The sequence below is a fragment of the Cottoperca gobio genome, chromosome 1 (genome assembly GCF_900634415.1).
Source record: "Cottoperca gobio chromosome 1, fCotGob3.1, whole genome shotgun sequence".
Taxonomy (NCBI): domain Eukaryota; kingdom Metazoa; phylum Chordata; class Actinopteri; order Perciformes; family Bovichtidae; genus Cottoperca; species Cottoperca gobio.
This window is the reverse complement of record NC_041355.1, coordinates 10,543,767-10,566,203: the sequence shown is the minus strand read 5'-3', so window position 1 is coordinate 10,566,203 and position 22,437 is coordinate 10,543,767. Positions and strand designations below refer to the sequence as shown.

Here is a 22,437-nt window from a genome sequence, read left to right as displayed (position 1 = left end):
ATAGGCATGGTATTACTCTAATTAGTCACATACCATAAACCAATCATACCACCGTTTAATGTACTTCTACTATTGCTCATCACCCCGTACATATCGTGTTTCAGTAACTGTGGTGTCAGAAAGTTACAGTTTTTCTGATCAATTAACCTACTCAAGATGCGTTTACAAAGTTTCCGACTGACTCTGAAGGCAGCATAGATCCTGCGGAGTTTCGGGGAAGCGCATCTGAGGCGCGTTCACATCTTCACACACATACACACACGCAGCCGGGCTACAGCAACACACCGGGAGCATCCCTGAACGGAGGGAGCACTCGTTTTGGTTTCACAATCTTGAAGAATCACTGTATTATATTTTGTCACGTTTCATAACAGACTGTGTGTTAAGCCACAGAATGATCCCGGGCCCTGCCGAGCCTTGTGGACACTAAGGCCCGCACAAATCCACCTTGCACCGGCAAAAGGACCCTCCAGCAGCGGCCAGCCTGAGACAGAATGACAAGTAGCCCTGAAGGAAGTCTCTCCAGGGGAGGCAGCTCCGACCGTGACTTGAAAATGGCCTCTTCGAGCAACACGTCCCCCGAGGGTGGACCTCCACCACCGTTGCACCAGAACCGTATACGGCAGGTGGGTGTCTGTCCGCAGCCTGCTCTTCTGCATTGAGTGGCCCAGTCAGCCGTGTAAAGAGCAGCCCAAACCGCTGCTGATGCTGTGCGCTTATGGAGAGCAGGCAAAAGGCGTTGCCGTGCTCCTTGAGCTCGTGATCTGACATATTTTCTCAGATGTTGCAATTGTGTTTAAATTAGCTACTAATAGGAGCAAGCATCTCAGCAGAGAAAATAGTATCTGTTTTGATAAGTGGCTTAAAGTCAGGGGGAGTGTGATAATACCTAAATAGGCCAGTTGTTATGGCCGTCAAAATAAACACCAGCAGACTTGCATCGTCTCCACTAATCACTATTTCAGGCTGCAGTGAGCAATGTTTACAACTTCACTATTTCACTAGAGGATTACTGTTTAGATGGATCATGGATGCTTTACTGGTCAGAGGGTGAGCATCCCTGATAGTGACTTCTGATGAGTTGTTTTGATGTACCCTATACGCAAAACAAGGCATAGACTATTGCATGTAGTTTATCTGAGTACTGTGCTCTATGTATTTTAGTAGACGTACATGTTTCAATTGTTTGACACACAATCTCACCTAATTGTCACACACTGTATATAAAGTCTGCTTAATTGTGGTTGTCTTTCAGCATAATGCAGCGAGAGAGAGAGAGAGAGAGAGAGAGAGAGAGAGAGAGAGAGAGAGAGAGAGAGAGAGAGAGAGAGAGAGAGAGAGAGAGAGAGAGAGAGAGAGAGAGAGAGAGAGAGAGAAACCACTATGTGCTTCTTCAGGACACTCTTGGGTTGGGCTGTTTTGCCAGTAAGTCGTTCTGTCCTTGCGTGGACTGAAATTGTGATATTACTATGCAGCTTCTTCCTCCTCCCCTCTCCTTTCCTCAACAAAACAACTTCACATATATTTCTTGCTAAGAATTATTTATATCTATGAGTCTTTTTTTCATAAATGTATGGCACAAACAAGAACATGAATGTTAAGTGTTACCATCTAGATCTGATCATGTAATGTGTGTGTTTGTGTATTCAGTGAAAGTGAGTCAGGAGATGGTAGATGGTTGTTTCCTGTCTTAGTGCACTCTCAGACTAATGTGATTTCAGTAATGGACTGTAGTGCTATATACACACACACACACACACACACACACACACACACACACACACACACACACACACACACACACACACGCATAGCCACACACTTTAGTGTCTTCTTTTGGGGTGTGGCCATTTAGCTCACATATTCATATGCAGTCAGGAGTTGTATTTTCAGCATTGAGAAATCTAAAGAGACACTGCTTAAACAGGTGTCGGTGTGTCCATGGTTAAGTGAACATATCATGCAGAGGGAATCTAAATACTTATTTGTTTTGTTTAGTTTTTTCTTTAAATACACAGAAAGAAGATTTGTCAAAGATCTCTGAAGTATAACTTGAGCTCAACATGTGCATGTGTGTCTGTCTAACGTCTCCTTCCCCCCCCCCCCCCCCCCCCAAAAACATTTTTATTTGCCTTGCTAAAATTGGAATTGTGTAACTGTTAATTGGTCACTTCAGCCAGATTCCAAAACACGCAGTAGTTTCCCTATACTCTCAAGAGCTCTGTTTTTGTACTGAAATGTAAACGTTTCACAGATGTACCATGAAAGACACATGGGAGTAAATGTGTTCGGGTACCTCACTATCTTAGACTCCTGGGTGGTGCAGGGGAATAACACTTTACCACTGAAGAGATCCATGTTTAGCAGCTCCTAATTGGCCCCTTTAATCTATCACAAGTGGCAGTGGTGATGCATGATCGTGTCCTCTGCACCAGTAACTCCTACTGATTTGTCCTTCGGTGTTTTTTTTCTTCCCTTTTGTCTACAACCTCATCTGTCCAAGAGTGGAGTAAGGACTTAACTGCAGGTAGAATTGGACATTGGAAGACAAAAGATAGAGGTAGCAAACCTTTTACAAATCTAGCAGACGCAGAGCAGCATTACCGATCATTTGATGTCAGCGACCGAAGTCAATGAGCTGGGAGGCTAGAGGGCTTTAAAGAGCTGTAGGGTTGGTTGAGGAGCGTTTTACACATGTCACATTTCACTCATTGTTAATATGACAAAATATTGATTAACCGAGCTTTAAAGGTATTTTTTGATAGCTAATGTTAAATGTGTGCGCCTTATAAGGTAATGGTAGCGTTTGTATTCCAAAAGGTTTCAGTTTATTTACCTGTGTAGTAGCTTCTAGCCCTGTAGACAGTGTTAGTTGTATTTGTTGAACACAATAGAAAACGACATCAGAAATGTATTTCCAGAAACAATAACCTGGTTTCTTAGGATAATCCACAGACTTTAGATAGTTTTAACTTTGTTCTACCTTTGAAAGAAAATACCTAACAATAAAAAATGTTCATTGTTTTTCTAAATGGCATTTTCAATGCTTTGAAAACCACAAAATAAATTCCACTCTATTGCATATTAGCCTATAGGCTTGGCACAGAAGTATCACCCCTTAATATCTCACAAAATCTGCAAGTAACTATATGTATGGATGCCAACTGGGGAGTGGAAAACTATGTTTTCTGTGATCCGGGGGAATTGAATCTGTAAGCTGGTTGAGGCTCTGTGATAGAGTTGAAAATATATAAATATGCAATATACCTGATAAAACTTAATGTTGAGATAGAGCTCAATACAATTAAACGTATGTGAGGCAAAAAGAGAAAATTACAAAGGGACACAATGTGATATGTGGCTCTTACTTGCAGGTCTAAAAATACTGCCTCTCTCTCTTGTGATTGTCCTGGAGAAAAATAGCTTCTTCTGAGCCAAGTGTCTGTGTGCTCACTGAACCTGTGTCACTGGGCATTTGCACTCTTACACTTACGCTCTAGGCTGGTGCTGAGCGATTGCTCCCCCCAGACTACTTTCTCCTCTATCTGAACAATAAAGAGGCTGCGTCATTATTCGTCAACCCTCTGCCTGTGCCAGTCCACTTTCCTGTGGTTGAATAGTGGATACTTAGAGAGCTCAGTTTGCAGAGATGAATGCAGGACTGGAGTTAATGTCCACTGCAGTCTGGTATTAGTAAATGAAATCTTTCAATGCTGGCCACCTTTTAGATATAAGAATTTCTAAACTCAAATGTCTGTATTTGAAATGTTCTCGTTTTATATCTAGAGCAGCCTTGAGGGAAACATATTTTCTTTTGGATTACATTTGTTTTTTGGCTTATCATACATAGAAGTATGTTTCCATAAGAAGTCTGACTATGGAGTCAACATTGACCTTTTTAGAATTCACTTCTGCAACTTCAATAACATAACAAACATACTTATTTTAAGCCAAACTATGATCTTTTACTAAACATAACCAAGTAGTTGTGTTGCCTTAACATAACCAAGTAAGTAGTTTTGTTTTGTTTTGTTTCAGTTTATATTTGTCTAAATCTGCAACCGTACTCCGGGAGAAAATAGATTTCCCTCACAACGTAATTGAGAATGTAGTTTAGTTTCATTGTAATTGTAATATGGTAAATGTAATTTTGTAGGGTTGATCGGGAGATGAATTGTTGTTTTTCACACCCAGCTTTGTCGGCAGATCCCTTTTCAAGAGAACGTAGTGCATCACCCCCTCTCTCCCTATATTTTACAGCTTTTCCTGAAACCACATTCCTTCCCTACTTTCTATTTAGCTCACCATTCATCCTTCCTCCTCCAGAGCTTCACTTTCTCTCACTGCCTTCAAACGTGGCTTTGACTCTTACCCTAGTTTTTTCCTTGTCTTCTTGGCTTTCATTCATATGTATCTCTCATTTCCCTCCAAAACCTCCCTTCACCCTGTCTGCCATCATCTCTTTCCCCTCTGCCTGTGTCTCTTCTGCCTCTCTGTGTTTGCCTGCCTATCTGTCTATCTCCCTTTTTCCACTGGGAGTGGTATGATGGGATTCTGCAGGAAGGGAGTCCTAATGGAGCCATGGCCTTCATTACATTACCTCTGAACACACACACACACACAGACACACACACACACACACACGCACGCACGCGCACACACACACACATGCACACACATACAGTATATAGCCAGAGCTGTCTTCTATTGCATGGTATCCAACATGAATGTTTAACCAACTGGGGTCTCTGTGGGTGCAGTTATACAGGGTGTATGTACATGTACAAACCACCCAAACACACCTACACATACAGCATTGCCAAGCTGTATTTACCAGAGCCGTTAGAACACTTCTGGTTATAAGCGCTTAAACAGAGACCTGTGATTGACCACAAGGATCAACCGCTCCAGTACCTCCACTGATGGTTACAAAAAGCCTTTAAGAATCAATGATCGTTTCCTATGAAATACCTGCTTAGTGCTGCATTGTTGTCTACTTTAGTTAGGCATGATTAGGCAAGATATGTTTGTCCAGTACACTGTCCCACTCTATATACAAGCAACATCATGATCAGTAACACTTGATTGTTAGTTCAAGGTGTGCCACGATGTCTCAAGAAGTAGTTTTGACCAAACAAAACCCACTGACTTGCATTAGTTGTTGGTATGCTGTCTTTGTAATCTAATCTTTTGAATAGGATGTTGAGTGCTGCCATGTTTTGTCTAACCAGAACTCCAACACTCAAAATTCTACAATTTACAAGCAAGTTTGGTATAACTTAATAGCTAACTTAAATGATTAGTTGATTATCCAAACTGTAGTTTTTTACTGAATGACTTAGCGAATAATTGGCTAATCATTTCAGCATTATTGTTATCTTCTTTAGGACTGCCATTAATGATTATTGTCATTATCGATTAATTTGCAGATTCTCTCCTTCAGTTATTTGTTTGTCTATAAATTGGTACTCAAATGTCTTGCTTTGTTCAATGAACAATTCAAAACCCAAAGTTATTAGATTTTCAATTATATAAAACACAGAGAAACAGCAAATCCTCACATTTAAGGAGCCGGAAACCAGCAACTTCATGGCATTTCTGCTTGAAAAATAAATCTATAATTATCAGAATAATACTTTTTCTGTTTATCGATTAATCAGCTAATCATTTCAGCTATGATTTTCTCTCTAAAGATCTGAACCATGTCTTCCGCAGTATACAAAGCTGGCCTGTAGAATTGACACAGAAATAATCTCATCCCATGAGTAAATTCACCTCAGAGAGTGACTATATTTGGCAGGATACTCAGGCCTCCAAATACCAAGAAGCCCCCTTTTGTGGACCGCCTATGACTGCAACATACAAGCAGCAAGTCATATGATGTTATCTGCGGGTTTTGTATGGGTTTCCATGTTGTGTAATGGTGATAGGGTTGTGAGAAAAGCATTGGTATTCCTGTCGCGGTTCCAAAATCCATATGGATCAGCATGTCTATATTTGGGTAAAAGCCGCGTACTGACACTGTACATGACTGTCCTTCTTGGCAGTCATGGTACCCCATAACTAGAGGGGGTGTCCGAGTCATATCTGACACCATCTCCCCCACTGCCCTATTTTACCCTGATGGATGTTTGAAGGGCAGAGATAGCGTCACTTCATGAGTCATAGGTCGTCATTGTAATCAGCGTCAGCGCCATCATTCGTGCTTTTTCTTGTTTAGGTTTAGCCTGTTAATCAAAAGAACACAGACAAAGTGAAAACGTGACAAACAAAGCTCATAATAAGAAACAGTGAGAGGCCTGCATTAACTGGCCACAGCTGTAGGACATAATGAAAACAAGATAGATTATTGAAATGCATCCTCAGGAAAGGAAGGATGCTGAAGGACTTTGTCTTAAGATACATCCTTTGCCAGTCACGCTCTACAGAGGGCAGCTGCTTTTGGACTGGGGCAGAGGGAGGCATTTAGACGTTAATTATTCATTATGGCCTTATAACTCTGTTTCCCGTCAGATAGAGGGAGAGAGGAGGGCGTGGTTCGTAATCAATGGACTTCTCAGAAGCTCTGCTCAAACACCTTCATGTCAATGTGCTCTCTCTCTCTCTCTCTCTCTCTCTCTCTCTCTCTCTCTCTCTCTGTAGCTCTCGTCAGGTCCTTCTTACACTCCCCTCCCTCTCCTTCTCTCTCTATCTCCACTCACCATGTTTGAGTTGAATAAGTGAAGGTTTTTCTCACAGGAAAACACTTCAAAGATGTCCGCTGTGTTGTTGAGAATAGCATGGCTCACAGACAAACAGACACACACAAACACACGTACAGAATATGCCTGCAAAACTGCTTTTGGAAGATGGTGTGATGCAATTTTTAACTACTGCAGTTGGATAATTAGAAGAGTGCAGTTTACCTTTTTAAACCACCTTAATGCCTGTTTAATGCCCACAATCTTATTTTCTAAATCAGGGATTTTAATGTTTGTTTTTCAGCTCAAAATAGAACAGAACAATTGTGATTGCTAATTTAATGTGTATACTTCTGTTTTATTTAGTCTGAATCATTTTATACCTCTCTCTCTCTCTCTCTCGTAGTGTTATTTGACGTCTGTCTGTCTGAGTAATTGTCCGCCCAGTTATTTCTCTCTCTCTTCGTCTGACAGCGTCCCTCAGCATTCCCGGTATGACTGTGGGCCGCTGTTAATTTTTAGGTCACAGGCTTCATTATTCATCATCATACATTCAACTTTAAGGTGAAATCCGTTTCTGCCTCAATACCCTTTATCATCTGATGTTGGATGAGATCAGATGGAAATACATTCTGCCAACATTTTAGCAATGCTAACACATGAACACGGGGTCAAAGTGGTACTTAGTGTACTGCCAATACATGAAACATTTGAGGGCTGTGGCTTTCTGTGATGTGGTCTGCAGATGAAGAGTAATTATATTTAACGATAAATTATACACAAATGGACAGTTTTTTTGTTCACAGCAAATTATTTTTAGGTCAATTTGGTGTCTTTTGGTAAGAAATCTGTAACTACATCATTTTATTTGTTCTTGCAATTCCAGCTAAGTAGGTATCTGAGTACTTTTGTGTTGTGCTGTTCTGAACTATAGCCTGCATGCACATCTACCAAATCCTGTGCCCTGAACAAGTGTTCATGTGATCTGGTAAATTACAGGCTTCTTCACGCACTTCCTACAATCTGAAGTCCACAACACCCTGATACCAGGATATTGGTATTACTTAGCATTGATAGCATCTGCGGTGGGATGGCAGTTTGACTGGAGTATGTTTGTTTTTTCCCAGTGGCCTCTAGGCCTCTCTCTCATCTCATTAACAGGAACGGCAAACTGACGTCATGTGTTCACAAGAGACTTTGGCAGCACTTTAAAGAGGGGGAACAAGGAAAACCTTTAATGAGTATGACGTCATTTCAAATGCATTGGGTATCAAGCTAACTAGGCTTATCCTCGACTAAAGAAATGCTTTGTCGACTAACACTCATACCATTTTGTGATCGACAGATCTGTAAAACTGAGTTATGTCAAATATGTCATTCAGCATGAAAGAAGCATAAAAAAAAGACTAGTCAACTAAAGAAATGTTAGTTGACTAAGACCAAAACAACGATTAGTTGACTAATCGACTAAGAGGGGGCAAGCCTAATACCAACCCTCCTGTATCACAGAGAAGCAGTGGATATAGTTTGTAGTTGCAGCGTTGCATTTTACTGACACAGCTTTTTGATATTATAACTCCTCATAAGCCCGGCGTCAGTTGCTTACTCTGCATTTCTAGATTATTCTAGAGTCCTCAGTTTGCTTTGAAAAAAGGATGTTGAAGGCAGTTGGTCCAATGTAGCATAAAGCTGCAAGCAATCAGTTAATGTGGCGCTGCTGTCTGCCTGTCTGTGGAAGTGGGGAGGGTTGTTTCATATAGTAGCAACACTGAAGGTTGATTGGAGCAAGTCCTGTTACTGGTAAATCAGCCAAAGTCACAAATCAGACAGTTTGCATGTGTGTGTGTCTGTCGGTGTGTAGACGTGGTACCGCTTCAGTAACAACAGGGTGTGGTCTTCTTGACTTTCTCTCCCTCCAGTCGTCTTACGCTCTGGGTGTATCATGTGACTGTATCAAGGTTATACACCCCATCTACTGTGTGTCTCTGTAATCCCTCTCTTCTCATTCCACTCCCATCACCCCCTCCACCAATGTCTCGGTGTCATTGCTCACTATGTTTGGGTGTGGTCCGATCTGGATTCGTAACTGTCTGCTTTGTGCATTTTCTATTAGATTGGACTGTGTGTGATTTGGTTTTGTGACAAACAGAGGAGAGAGAGAGAGAGAGAGAGAGAGAGAGAGAGCATATGTGTGTTGTGTTCTTTATGACTGTGACCTTTCTTAAGCCGTAAAAGAGGCTGCAAAATGACTTGACATTTAAATCATATCTGTGAGCCGATCTGTTATTGTCTCTGTTCTGTGTTTCGTTGACTCTTTACAAGCGAGGCAGACATCATTTATAGACTACCAATTTAGACATTACCAATATTTACACTCGACTACCTTTACAGTAACACTATCAGCTTTCTAAGTGCAAAATTGTGTCAATTAAAGCATTTAAAGTTGCTGCAGTCTCCCTGTTTCTTTCTTCTTTTTATATCAAGCACAAACTCACCACTTACATTTAAAACCTTTCATTAGAATTTGAACATTTTTGGAATCAGGCAGGTTGTAAAACTGCAGTGTTGATTTCCTCATGGTACAATCACGTGAGGAAGGCTTCAACTGCAGTTTACAATCAATATTCCGAAGGGAAAGGGTGTGTGTGTGTGTGTGTGTGTGTGTGTGTGTGTGTGTGTGTGTGTGTGTGTGTGTGTGTGTGTGTGTGTGTGTGTGTGTGCAGACAACAATGGCAATGATTTATATAAAACTACCACATAAACTACCTACAAACCTTCAGATTTGTAGCTGTGCCATCTTTATTATTAAGCCATGAAATAAAGTAATATGAAGGAAAGGCTGCTGCTGTGATTTACCACAAAACCTTCCTACTAAAACATATTCTACTCTTTAAAAGAAGACATTTTGGGAAATGTGCTCATTCTACTGTATACGCTATTAGAAGATGTAGCCTGTGCGTTAAGTATGGACCTGGAGCCTAGAGTTAGTGTACCAGCATCTCTGATGCTCAAAAAGTAAGCATGATATTTCATTTGTTAAATCGGTCAAACTGAAATTTAAAAACGACAAGTTGTGGATTTATGGGGAGTTATGTAGTGGAACTATTCCACTATTATTTTAAGCCTTAACATCTCTGTAAGAAAAGTTAATTCAAGTTAACTTAACTATTCAGACCTGTATTTCCTCTGGAAGAGAATATGTTGTAGAGCGTGTGAGAAGTTGCCATTGTTTGTTTTTTTTGTCTTCCATGCAGGAGTTTTATCTTGACCAACATCTAGTGACCCTCAGATGAACTCATTCTGTGATGCATTTGTGTTGATAGCAATGGAAAATATACTAAAGCATGGAGAGTAGTTGGGTCTCTGCCCAGTCCACTGTAATGCCTCTAGTCCAGTAGTTGCTGGTGATTTAGATTCAGGCCTTCGGCTGTATTACTCCCAAGAAGACCTCTCAGTGACTCGCACACTCACTTACCAGGTTAACATTGGACTGATGCATCACTTAAACCAAATAGATGTAAGCACTAATGCAAACTAGCATTTCTCAGTGAGCTGCAGTTGGGTGGGGGATGAAGATTGTGGTCATAAAAAATGTATGATCTTCTAGAAGTCTAAATGAGTCATCTGAAAAAAGAAAGATCCTCCCTGCGTTAAATCTCAGTCGCATTATATCCTTTCAGATGCTCACCATTGGCAGAACTCCTCTTGTCAGCACTATAACTCCATTAGCAGGTAGGCAAATCATAAACAACAACAGCAGCAACATCCAGACCAATCATAGAAATAACAGCAAAAACAACTAAGATGGAGGCTCCCAGGAGCACAGAGAGAGTTGTGTATGTTTTAGCTTATTTACCACAACGGATGCACAGTTACAACCAACTGTGTTCCAAAGCATATCATATAATTGATTAATGCATTTCTCCTACTTCCCAGGCAGCCACTGGTTCATTTTGAGTTCATGATGAGTATGATATGAAAATAAACTTGCAGAGACAAGCACATTGCGATCATCCATCATAGTGAGCATTTATTTATTTGTAGTATTTATTTAGCTAGATAATAGAATTGAGATCAAGCACTGAATACATAAGTATTTCATTCTCAATATATGTTGGAAAATCACAAGGAGTAAACGTGAATTTTGTGAAACAAGGTGATACACACCAACATACGCATCTACTCACAATTTGAAGCACATGAACAGGCACGTGCAGGGATGTGTGTTCTGATCTCTCCGTCTCCCATATCTGTCTATCATAGAGTCCTAATGGGCCATATAAAAGCCTTTTGGATCTATAAAATGAAAAACAGACCATTAACCCCTCCCAACCTGGGAGATCAATAACAATAGAAAACAATAGAAACAAGAGCTCACATCAACTCTCTTTGGAGCAACCTCTCAATGTAATCTGACTCCTAAATGGACACACACACGCAGAGTTTATAATGTATTTTCTTTATCCTCATTATCTTGCACACGTAATGGAAAGGATCAATAGAGATCATTGATTAACTTTGCTGATGCATATAAACTGAAAGGTTAGCAGAATGGTATTAATAAAGAAGTACGGTGTGCACAAACACACAACTGTAAGAATATTAGTGTAACAACACTGTTTCAGGCTCAGCTTACATGCTGATCAATAAGAGTATAGATTTAGTCTGTTAAAGCTGAAACTTAAGAAGTGCAGGACAGTTGGTGTCACTTTTAGAAGTGTAGGTTTGCTTGCTTTGTACAGTATATACTATCGGTTATGGGGAAGATTTTCTGTGTGTTTTACTTTTGAATTTCAGGACTTTAAAAGATTAGATGAGTTTTTTAATACGCACATATTTAATCATTTGTAGGACGCAAGATAAAGCCTAAAACACACATTGTTTTATATTTTTATATACATTTTAATATATAGTAATATAATATACTATATAAGCACTTTTATAAAACTTTAATGTGAATAATATTTAAAAATGGATTAACAATCCTGGAAATTCTTTTAAATTTAGTTTCCTTTGTTTAACATTTATCATCTCTGTATTAAAGTTCTGTTGTTTCTTCTATGTATTGCCTGAAATCAAAGCTCTGTAGCCTTATTCTCTGTTCCACCAGCAGGGAGTGCTAGAGGAGCAGAGCACGTCCACGGAAATGTTAAAACTGCATCATTATGGAACTGAATGAAGCATTCGGCCTTTATGCACCAGAGTAGAGCATTTTACACAGCATTACCAGTGTGGAGTGATTCAGCAGATCTGTCTCATTCAGGATTACTAGTAGAAAGAGATGCAGCTGATGTTGTTATTGTTGTGTTCTGAGCCTGCGGAAACATGTCAGGCAGAATGTGTGAACAGAAATAGAGGTGTGAGATAGTGCCCCTGTCCCTGGTGCTGAAATTACAAACTCCTAACATTATCTGCATTGACAGAGAGAGGTCTTGACACCACTATGGACACACACACACACACACACACACACACACACACACACACACACACACACAGAAATGCACGCACGAGCTGTCAAATCATATTCCATCAGGCACCAGTACTGACGGTGCAGTGCAGTTGAGATTCAGACCGGCCCACTATCGTGCCATGCAGGGGGAAGCCTGTAAGTCGCAGGTGACTGGGAGCCACTGTTCTGTGCTCACTGCTCACAAACCTCCCTCTGGACCGAGTGGTGTGTCCTGTCTTCTCTGCTTCCTCACTGAAGGACAGCCTGTACCCAAGTGCACCCTGTCTCCCCATCCTTTTTTCTCTTCTTTGCAGATGCTTTTCACTATGGTTTTAATTTACTTCATCAACTTGTTTGTTTTCATGTCCTCTGTATGTCCCCCAATACCTCACTTTACCCTGGACTGACTTCTTCTTTTTAGTATGCTTTTGCACACAACACTATCAAATGTCTTCATACCCACTCCAATGTAAGGTCTGTTCTCTTAACGACACACATCAAGAGATAGGAGGGTTAACTATGACACACAAGATTGATTACATTTCTGTCAGTCTGCTTTTAGCCCATTTATCTCAGATCCATGGGGGTTAGCTTTTATGATACTACCACTGGGGGGCACCAACACTGGAATATTCTACACAAATGGCTTTAATGGTCATCTTATTTTTCTCCTGTTCTCCCCCTCTAATCCATCCCATCCCCCGCCTCACCCATTAACCTATTCATGTTCTTTTATTGTGTCCCCCTTTCCCTCAGGATTGAGGGCAATTTTACAGCGATATGAAAGGGAGAGTAGCTGTGGCTGTCAGCTGTCACCTCCCTAAACCCCTTACACAATAAACACTTTCCTGTGGCTGTAGCTCACATACACACATTAACTCTCACATGCATGCACGTGCACACAAACACACACACACACACACACACACACACACACACACACACACACACACACACACACACACATGCTTTGTAGCCACATCTGTTCACATGGAGTAGGGTTTTCATGTACATCTGGACTGGGTCATTGTGTGTGTGTGTGTGTGTGTGTGTGTGTGTGTGTGTGTGTGTGTGTGTGTGTGTGTGTGTGTGTGTGTGTGTGTGTGTGTGTGTGATTGGGTCTTACTCTCATCATTCAGCAACTCTTTGCAGTCATCATCTACCTCTCTCATGTTTGTATGTGTGAATGGTTGATTTTGGAATTTATGGATGTGTTTTTCTGTGAGAATTTGGAAATCCAGTAGTTGCTTTCTGGCTGGATGTGGAGGGACAAAGACGGATTGTTCTCCTCATCTTTCTCCTGAGAAGATAAAGAAGACTGAACAGGATCATTTTTGAAGCCAATTCATGGTCTTGGAATTTATTTATTTTTGCTGCAATTTCAGTTAAGTTCAGATGAACAGTAAAGGTGGATTTCTGCTAACCATTTTTGCATGTAACTTAGCACAGTCTTTAAACAGCAGTAGGCTTAATTACGTTTTTAAGTTCATACAGTAAAACTGTTTTGTTTTGGCATCTGCATGTTTGTTAGGGACGTATGAAAGTTAACAAAGTGAAACTTCAGCATCTAGTTAAACATTAATTTGAGACCGAAAGAGGTAGAAAGTCGTCATGGCTCATGCTGCGGCCCACCTGAAGAAAGCTCGCGAGCTTGAGGCAAATCCAGAGTACAGAGCTCTAGAGAAAGCCAGGGAGCGGAGGAGACGGCACCGCGAGAGAGCCGAGCGAAAAAAGCTGGTAAAATGCACAAAATTGTTTAACAAAATTATATTCACATGTTTGTGTCATGTTTTGTTCTTCTTACCATTTTGATTTCAACAACACTTGCTCTTGTGGGTTTTTAGTGTATTCTGTAAGCATTGGCGGTAGGACATTGTGCGGGAGAATGGGTTGTGGGGGTTGCACAGATGTGGATGTGGTTGACCGCACAGTGTGCTGTTGCTGCTGCCCTCTCAGATGATTTAGTGTGAGGGAGATGAATGACAGTGGAGCAGATGACAGATGTGAGAAAGGCTCAAGCTCAGAGGGAGGTCACATGCTAGTGACATGACCTTGTTCATAGCAACCTTTTGGTAATATTTGAGATCAAAGAATATGTTGAGTATTGTATAAAGTTCATGGCAAAAAAAAATAAAGTAACGGACAAAGTGGAGACAAAAACATTACCTTTGCCGAGTCCTTTATTTTCTAATATTCGAACGCATCATACTGTTGCTCTACCAAAGGAAATAAATGGCAGGTTTTATTAAAACACATCACACATTTTTTAAGCTGACTTGCCAGTTAACGGTTAATGGTTTGGTTTCAGCGTGTCTACACAGGAAGCGTTTCAGCCACGTTTTACAGTTTACAGTCTCACACGGGTATGATGGATCAGATTTGCTTAAAAATATTTTGACACTTCAAGTCTACTTTCTTCCGTTTCACACACATAACTACAGTGATTGTGTGTTGGGCTCGGAGCGCTACCAGAACGCAGATGACCTACACTCAATACTGGGCCTTAAACCTCTAACCTCACCTACAATGGTGATTTAACTGTTGGATGGAACCACGTTTCAGGTGTATTTGATGTACTATTTTTTGATCAAATTAGTTTTTTGTCTGTACTTGGTGTTATCGTACAGGCCATGACAGGGGTAAAAAAAAAAAATACCATAAGTGGCTTTATGTACACACAAATGTACCGAGTAGAGTTTGGTGTTTCTCCAATGTAAACAAAGACTTGGACACGGTACAATGTATAATCCAGCATCCTCCGTTACATGACCAACTGCAAATCAAATCCTATACAGAAACAGAGATTACAGCTGTTTCTCAATCAATTCCTGGCTGTGTGTGTGTGTTTGCTTGGGAGAGAGACTGCGAAAGCAGACGTGACTGAAAAACGTACCGCAACATAGACAGACGATTACAAACACACACGTGTTCTAGTCTATTATGATGTGAATTTGTGATTGTAATCTGAAGAGGTATATAAACTTATTATCCAAAGTATGAACCAGCATCTGAAATATTCTGCGATCATCGCTATAAAGGCATGTGCATGGGTAAAATGTTGCACATTTTGTGAGCTATATCTACATATCAGATATGTTCTACATTCTTCTAATGATGAACAATGTTTAAAAAAGTCTGTGTAAGGTGATCTGAGTACTGAGTTCAGGCTCAACTTCTGTCACTCCATCATGACCCTTGACGTTCTGGAGAGCATCGAAGCCCCACGCGGTCTCCACTCTGACCCAAACCCAGCTGTCATGCACCCCACCCTGGGTACACACAGCAAGGGGTTTGGTCTTCATTGGAGAGAGGGTCTGGAAAGGTAAAAATAGCCAAGGCGGGAGAGACAGTGAGGGTCAAGGGAGAGCTAGAAGAATAGTAGGCAAGACTGGGCCTTGACTAGACTCAGTTCACACACTAAGGCAGAGGAATCCAACACTGAAGAGTTTTTTGCTGGACTACGGGATAAAAGGGCACAGAGAGGGGAAAGAGTGGTGGTATTTAATGGATCGTAAGATTGATTGATTCGGTCAGGGAAGTGGGCTGGATAGGCTTTTACCTAAGGACGCAAAGTGAGACGCTACAAGGATTGGACCATACAGTGAGTGAGGTGAAGCGAGTGAAGAAAGGGAACAGTTTTTAAGTATAGCTGTGAAGTTATCAACTGATATTGGAAGGTAAACATGGGCAACGCAGCAACATGTAAGGACTGTGGAGCAGATAAAACTTTAAATACCACTGGGAGTGACAACGATTTAAACCATCACATTGTCTACTACGGAACCGCTGACTCAGGATCTGAAGTTGATGATTCACTGGTAAGAGGTGGAGGGAGAAACATGGTTCATCAGCAGTTCATTCATGTTTTCTGTTACATTGAGGAAGTGTTCGAGGAAGCATGTTGTATTAATCTCATTGCTGCGTGTGTGCATGTGCATGGGGATGTCCCACGTTAGATGTTTTACCCTTCATCCCACGCAGGGGTGTGGCCTCATCGCAGACTTGCTTTGTGCTGACTATACAAGTTAACACCCAGTTGTGTTTGATTGACATGTTACTGTCTTAGAAAGTTTAAACCTTGTCAAAACCTTTCAAATCAATACAGCCAGTAGTCCTATGCAAAAGTAGTGTGCCATTTGTTTCCAACAATAGTAGATCATTACATTTTGTTAAGTAATATCTTTGTAATTGTTCATTATAGTGTATCATTATTTCAATATTGATTAATTGACAGAAAAGTAATCATTAAACGTTCCCTACTTTTAGTTTTGTTTTGTTTGTGATAGTAACTACATTATTTTTGGTTTTGAGTGTTATTTGGATAAAAAAAACAATTTGGTGACATGTACTCAGGCTTTAGTACAGCAAAGGTTCATACAATACAAATAACATAACACTCCATTAAAACATTCAAATATACAGGAAATTAGGGTATGTTTTATTACTTTACAATATTATTTTTATTTGCATGTTTAACAATTTTCCCCAATAATCCCCAGATTAATTGATAAGGAAAATAATTATTTGTAGCCCAAATATACCAGGAGACTTATATTATTATTATTTAAATGTTATCATTTAAATTTGATCATTTAAATGTTTTAATTAGTTCAAAGCTGTCAGTTGTCAGCTTTTTAAAACATCAGAGTTCAATGTGAAACTTTAAATTCATTGTTTACTTACACATAAATGCAGCAAAACATAGAACGTGTGTGTGTGTGTGTGTGTGTGTGTGTGTGTGTGTGTGTGTGTGTGTGTGTGTGTGTGTGTGTGTCTGTGTGTCTGTGTGTCTGTGTGTGTGTGTGTGTGTGTGTTGCAGCTGCTTGTGCAGCCTAGATGTCTGGTGGTTAAATTTAGAAAAGCCTACTCAGACTGTTGATACAAGCAGGAAGTCTTACTTCCATAAAACACTCTGAATCCCTTTATATTAGCTTTTTAATTATATAAACTCTATCATGCACAGCAATAACAAGCTACTTCCATCTTTCTAAATTGACTTGAATTGTTTTAATGCAGATGTGTACGTAAACAGAACTAAGACAACATTTAAAAACATGCTTTTACTCCTGTCCTAATATGATCTGTCTTCATCTCTCCAGTCTGACAGTAACACCAGTTTCCTGCGGGCTGCCAGAGCGGGGAACATTGACAAAGTCCTGGACTTCCTGAAAAATGGAGTAGACATTAGCACCTGTAACCAGGTAAGGAAACTTTGATGACGTTTCTGCAGTTGCTTATGATGTCCATTGTGCAACAAAACGCATTAAAGGACATGTAGGGTCACAAAGTCAGGGAAGGATTAAGTCTTGAGTCTTAAGCTGTTTGACTTCAGGAAAAAACGGTTTTAGTTGTACTTCTTTTTTTATTGACATATCTTGTCAGCAATATGGCAAAGCAATGATTTTATAGTCAACAAAATCTTGTTTTTGAAGTTAACACATTTCTCATCATTCAACAGCAAATATATAATTTCATTAAAGTTAGCTTTTTAACAGGTTTGATTGTGTTCTGAATAATAAACACAGTCACACTGCACCCCAAACTTTGCTTTCTGAAATCTGCTGTTTAATGGTTCATTGAGCACAGTAAAATACACAGATGTAGGTCAAAGCCGTTAATTTGTCTGTGTGTCAGACCTGCTGAATCTAACCTTCACACTGCTGAGTCACGGTGGCACCACACAACTGAGAGGAGTCGGTACATTCTTTAACCTGCCAGGCCATCCTCACAAGATCATAACCCCCTTCACGGCTACCGGTACTCCCCTCCACCACACCCATTCTTCTCTCCAATCTCAGCTGTATTTCCCGGGTCTACGTCCCTCAGACAGCTGCTCTTAACCAACCCACCCACATTCCACTGAGGAAAGGGTGCAAATTACTTCCCCCTACATCTCAGTACACCCCACCTGCCCTGTCTATGTCAATATGATTTACAGTAGTCACAAGGTATTTTAAAGGAGCCCATGGTTGGTGTGTGTGTGTGTGTGTGTGTGTGTGTGTGTGTGTGTGTGTGTGTGTGTGTGTGTGTGTGTGTGTGTGTGTGTGTGTGTGTGTGTGTGTGTGTGTGAATGGTTACACTAGTGAAGAGCTGATGTGCACCTTGTATGGTGCACCTCTGACTCTGTATGACTCTGTATGAATGTGAGTGAATGGGTGAATGACATGTGTTGTAAAGTGCTTTGAGTGGTTGTAAAAGATTGTAAAAGATTGTAAAAGATTGGGGAAAGTGCTATATAAAAGCAGTCCATTCTTCTCTCAAATCAAAAAATGGAATATTGGAAAAAAATATTAGATTATTTATAAACTTCTAATTTACTCAAAGGTTTAGCGAAGGTTGACAGGATTACGGATTACTCTTCAGTACACGGACACTTTCAATACATTTGTTATTTGTTGTATAGTTTATTTGATCTTTTTCATACTATGAAATATATTTACTGCAACTTTTATAATAAACAATTGGAAGATGTAACGTTATACAGTTTCTGGTAGCTGAAACCAAGAATAACACATTTTCTTTTTACTACTGTAATTTTCTATTATTACTATTTAGCATGTCATCTTGGTCTCAATCAACATCATAGTGAGTGCAGTAATAACAGTAACCAACTATGTAAAGATATTATCTCAACCGTTTCAACACTAAAGTGTAACACATTTCAATTGATGCCTTAAATGCAAGTTTTTTTTTTTTTATTAAGATGTACAAGAAGACAAGTAACTTGTACAATACAATTCAAAAAACATGGTATCAGGAGTCAATAGAGGGTAGAGCACCTCTCCTCTGCTGTGACATGGTGATGTTGTGGTGATGTTGTGGCAGTTGGGTGTAGTAACAGAGCAGTCTGTATGGGAGTCGGGATTAGCTCAGCTGGATATCAGCGACAGAACATTAGCATGCTGGTCTCCTGGTTCGGGACCGTTTGTAGTAGGTTGGTCCGGGTGACACAGAACAACATTGTGCTAATCCAATGCGAGTTGAGTGAAGACTGAAAAGGTGATAAACTGTTTGTGGCACGAGAACTCTCCCGTCTGTCGGTCCTTGTTCAGTCGCCGATTATGGAAGTCCCCTGTTCACAGTCCGGCTGCGGACAGGAGAGTGGCTCCTGAACAGGGACTGACGGAAGAGAGAATCACTCGGTGTCTTCAGGCTAACTGAACCAGTTAACTTGCTGGGCCTTCACCTGTCACTCTGTCACTCGACTGCTCTGGATCATCCCAACGTCGCTCCTCGCAACCCAGACCGAGCATACTGTTCAGGGGTCTTATCCACAGCTAAGCCGCTCCAATACTCTCCAGCAGATGGCTACTACCACAGACATCATATTTGTTTGTCAAGCGAGGTGAGGGTCTACACACACTACACTCTAGTCGACACAGCTGCCGCTGCAGCAGCAGAGTGTCCTTTTGGTCCATGAGAGGAAGCGCTTGAAGACGTTTTTCTTTTTGTTGCTCTTCTCCCTCTCTGGCACACCTTCTACCTCACTGGCGGTATCCTCTGGCCTGAAAACACACAAACAGTTATTATACGATTCCCTTATCTGCTCTAATGATGGGCTCACTTCTCCATTCTCTCCTCTATCTGACATTATTAAAGGAAATCATCTCACCAAGCTTCACGTGGCTGCTCCTCCTCCTCAGTGTACTGCGTACAGCACTCAGGTGGTGCTGGCTGCACCATGATTTCACCAGGAGGGAGAGTTGGTGAGCTAGTTTCACAAGTTATACTTGTGTCATCCATGCTGTGGAATTAAGATGCATGCAGTTAATCAAAGGTTGTTTCATCCCAGCTGAGTAGGAACTCATCCATCTGTTACTTTTCTTTGAAAAGAGATAAATGTAGCCAAGTAAATGAAATAACATGCTAACGATCATTAGGGTCAGGGTCGAAACCCGGCTCCAAGTAAGAACCAAATCTAAAGTTTGAGGTGGAGGGGGCTCACTTTAACCTCAATGGGCTGAAAACATACAGTTTTTAAACAATTCCCTTATCTGCTCTAATCATGGCCTCACTTCTCCATTATCTCCTGTATCTGACATTATTAAAGGAAATCATCTCACCAAGCTTCACGTGGCTGCTCCTCCTCCTCAGTGTACGGCGTACAGCACTCAGGCTGGTGCTGGCTGCACCATGATTTCACCGGGAGGGAGAGTTGGTGAGCTAGTTTCACAAGTTGTACTTGTGCCATCCATGCTGTGGAATTAAGATGCATGCAGTTAATCAAAGGTTGTTTCATCCCAGCTGAGTAGGAACTCATCCATCTGTTACTTTTCTTTGAAAAGAAATAAATGTAGCCAAGTAAATGAAATAACATGCTAATGATCATTAGGCCTCACTTCTCCATTCTCTCCTCAATCTGATATTATTAAAGGAAATCATCTCACCAAGCTTCACGTGGCTGCTCCTTCTCCTCAGTGTACGGCGTACAGCACTCAGGTGGTGCTGGCTGCACCATGATTACACCGGGAGGGAGAGATGGTTCACAAGTTGTAGTTGTGTCATCCATGCTGTGGAATTAAGGTACATGCAGTTAATCAAAGGTTGTTTCATCCCAGCTGAGTAGGAACTCATCCATCTCTTACTTTTCTTTGAAAAGAGATAAATGTAGCCAAGTAAATGAAATAAGATGCTAACGATCATTAGGGTTAGGGTCGAAACTCGGCTCCAAGTAAGAACCAAATCCAAAGTTTGAGGTGGAGGGGGCTCACTTTAACCTCCCTGGGGTGATCCACTGGGCTATTTTTTAGAAAGGACAGCCAATGGGCTGAAAACATACATAGTTTTTAAAGTATTCCCTTATCTGCTCTAATCATGGCCTCACTTCTCCATTCTCTCCTCAATCTGACATTGTTAAAAGAAATCATCTCACCAAGCTTCACGTGGCTGCTCCTTCTCCTCAGTGTACGGCGTACAGCACTCAGGCGGTGTTGGCTGCACCATGATTACACCGGGGAGTAAGGTTGGTGAGGTTGTTTCACCAATTCCACTGGTGTCACTCATGCTGTGGAATTAAGATACATGCAGTTAATCAAAGGTTGTTTCATCCCAGCTGAGTAGGAACTCATCTGTCTCTTACTTTTCTTTGAAAAGAGATCAATGTAGCCAAGTAAACTAATGTATTTCGATTTAATTATGCTAACATTAGATACTTACAAAGCCAACAGACATATTTAGCATCACGAAAACAAGTTAGCTAGGGCGTTCGCAAACATTAGTAGATGTTAGCTGTTCATGTAAACACATCTCCATATTGTACATTGTAAATCTGACTCATCAAGTTCTCACACACTTTCTACATGAAGGAGAAATAAACAGGGACTTACCTGAATCACAGATTTGTTGAATCAGTTGAGGTGATTTCTTTTTTGACAAGAGTTTCTTTGAGTTGAGAAATACTGTTGTTCTCTGTCCACTTGTCCAAGGTAAAGTGACTAACTGGCACACACAGCCTGCACTTGGGATATGAGTTCTTGAACTGTGATCATATGATGCAGTGTTCCAAAGTTCTGATGCTTTGTCATGGAATACAAATAGTTCCAAATTATGCTAATGAGGTATTCTTCACCAAAGTAACCAAATTCAAAAAATAACTCTTAATTAATTCAATGTACTTAAGTTTATTTTCTCAACTTTTAGAACAGGGGTGTTCAACTCATTTTAGTTCAAGGGCCACATGCAGCCCAGTTTGATCTCAAGTGGGCCGGACCAGTAAAATCACAGCACAATAAATAAAGAAAAATAAGTGCAATTTCAACAATATTATGCCTCAGTTGATCATTTGTGTGCATTACTACTTTCAGATCACACTGTATCTACAAAACATTTAGTCACAGGTGTCTGGAACTGAACAATATAGTATTTTACTTTATGATCAAAACAACTTGTCATAATCTAGAAATTATTTTAAACTTAGATTAATTTCCACATCTGTGTAGTAATCCTGACACACCACACCATACAAACTAAAGTGGGAACTATTAACAAAGAAGGTTAAGTTATCCTTTTAAATGTAAACATAAAAAATACATAAAGGTTGTGGCTCTTTTGTTCTGAAGCTGCTAACTGACATTATATTGCACAATGTTAAATGTCTTTAAATATTTCCACTGTAAATATTCATTTTCACAGAACTATATTCTATATATATTATATATATTAACTATATAACTATATTCTTCAGGGTGCAAAAGTGTCTGAAGCAGCATTTTATATTAAGTCAGCTTTTAACTCAAATAATCCTCCTGGAATTTTTGTGGGCGATCTCCAGCTGTGGGCACCAAGAATCATGACCGTGTGTGTGTG

At 40.4% G+C, this 22,437-nt stretch overlaps 1 protein-coding gene across 1 annotated transcript in view; it reads left to right on the top strand.

Moving 5' to 3' along the window:
* Positions 1–269: 269 nt before the first annotated feature.
* Positions 270–22,437, top strand: part of ank2a (ankyrin 2a, neuronal) — a 77,755-nt gene continuing 55,587 nt past the window's right edge. The window contains exons 1-2 of the mRNA XM_029443528.1: positions 270–626; positions 17,232–17,333. Of these exons, the coding sequence (XP_029299388.1) occupies positions 495–626; positions 17,232–17,333 (234 nt within the window). The 5' untranslated portion in view covers positions 270–494. The remainder of the gene's footprint in view (positions 627–17,231; positions 17,334–22,437) is intronic.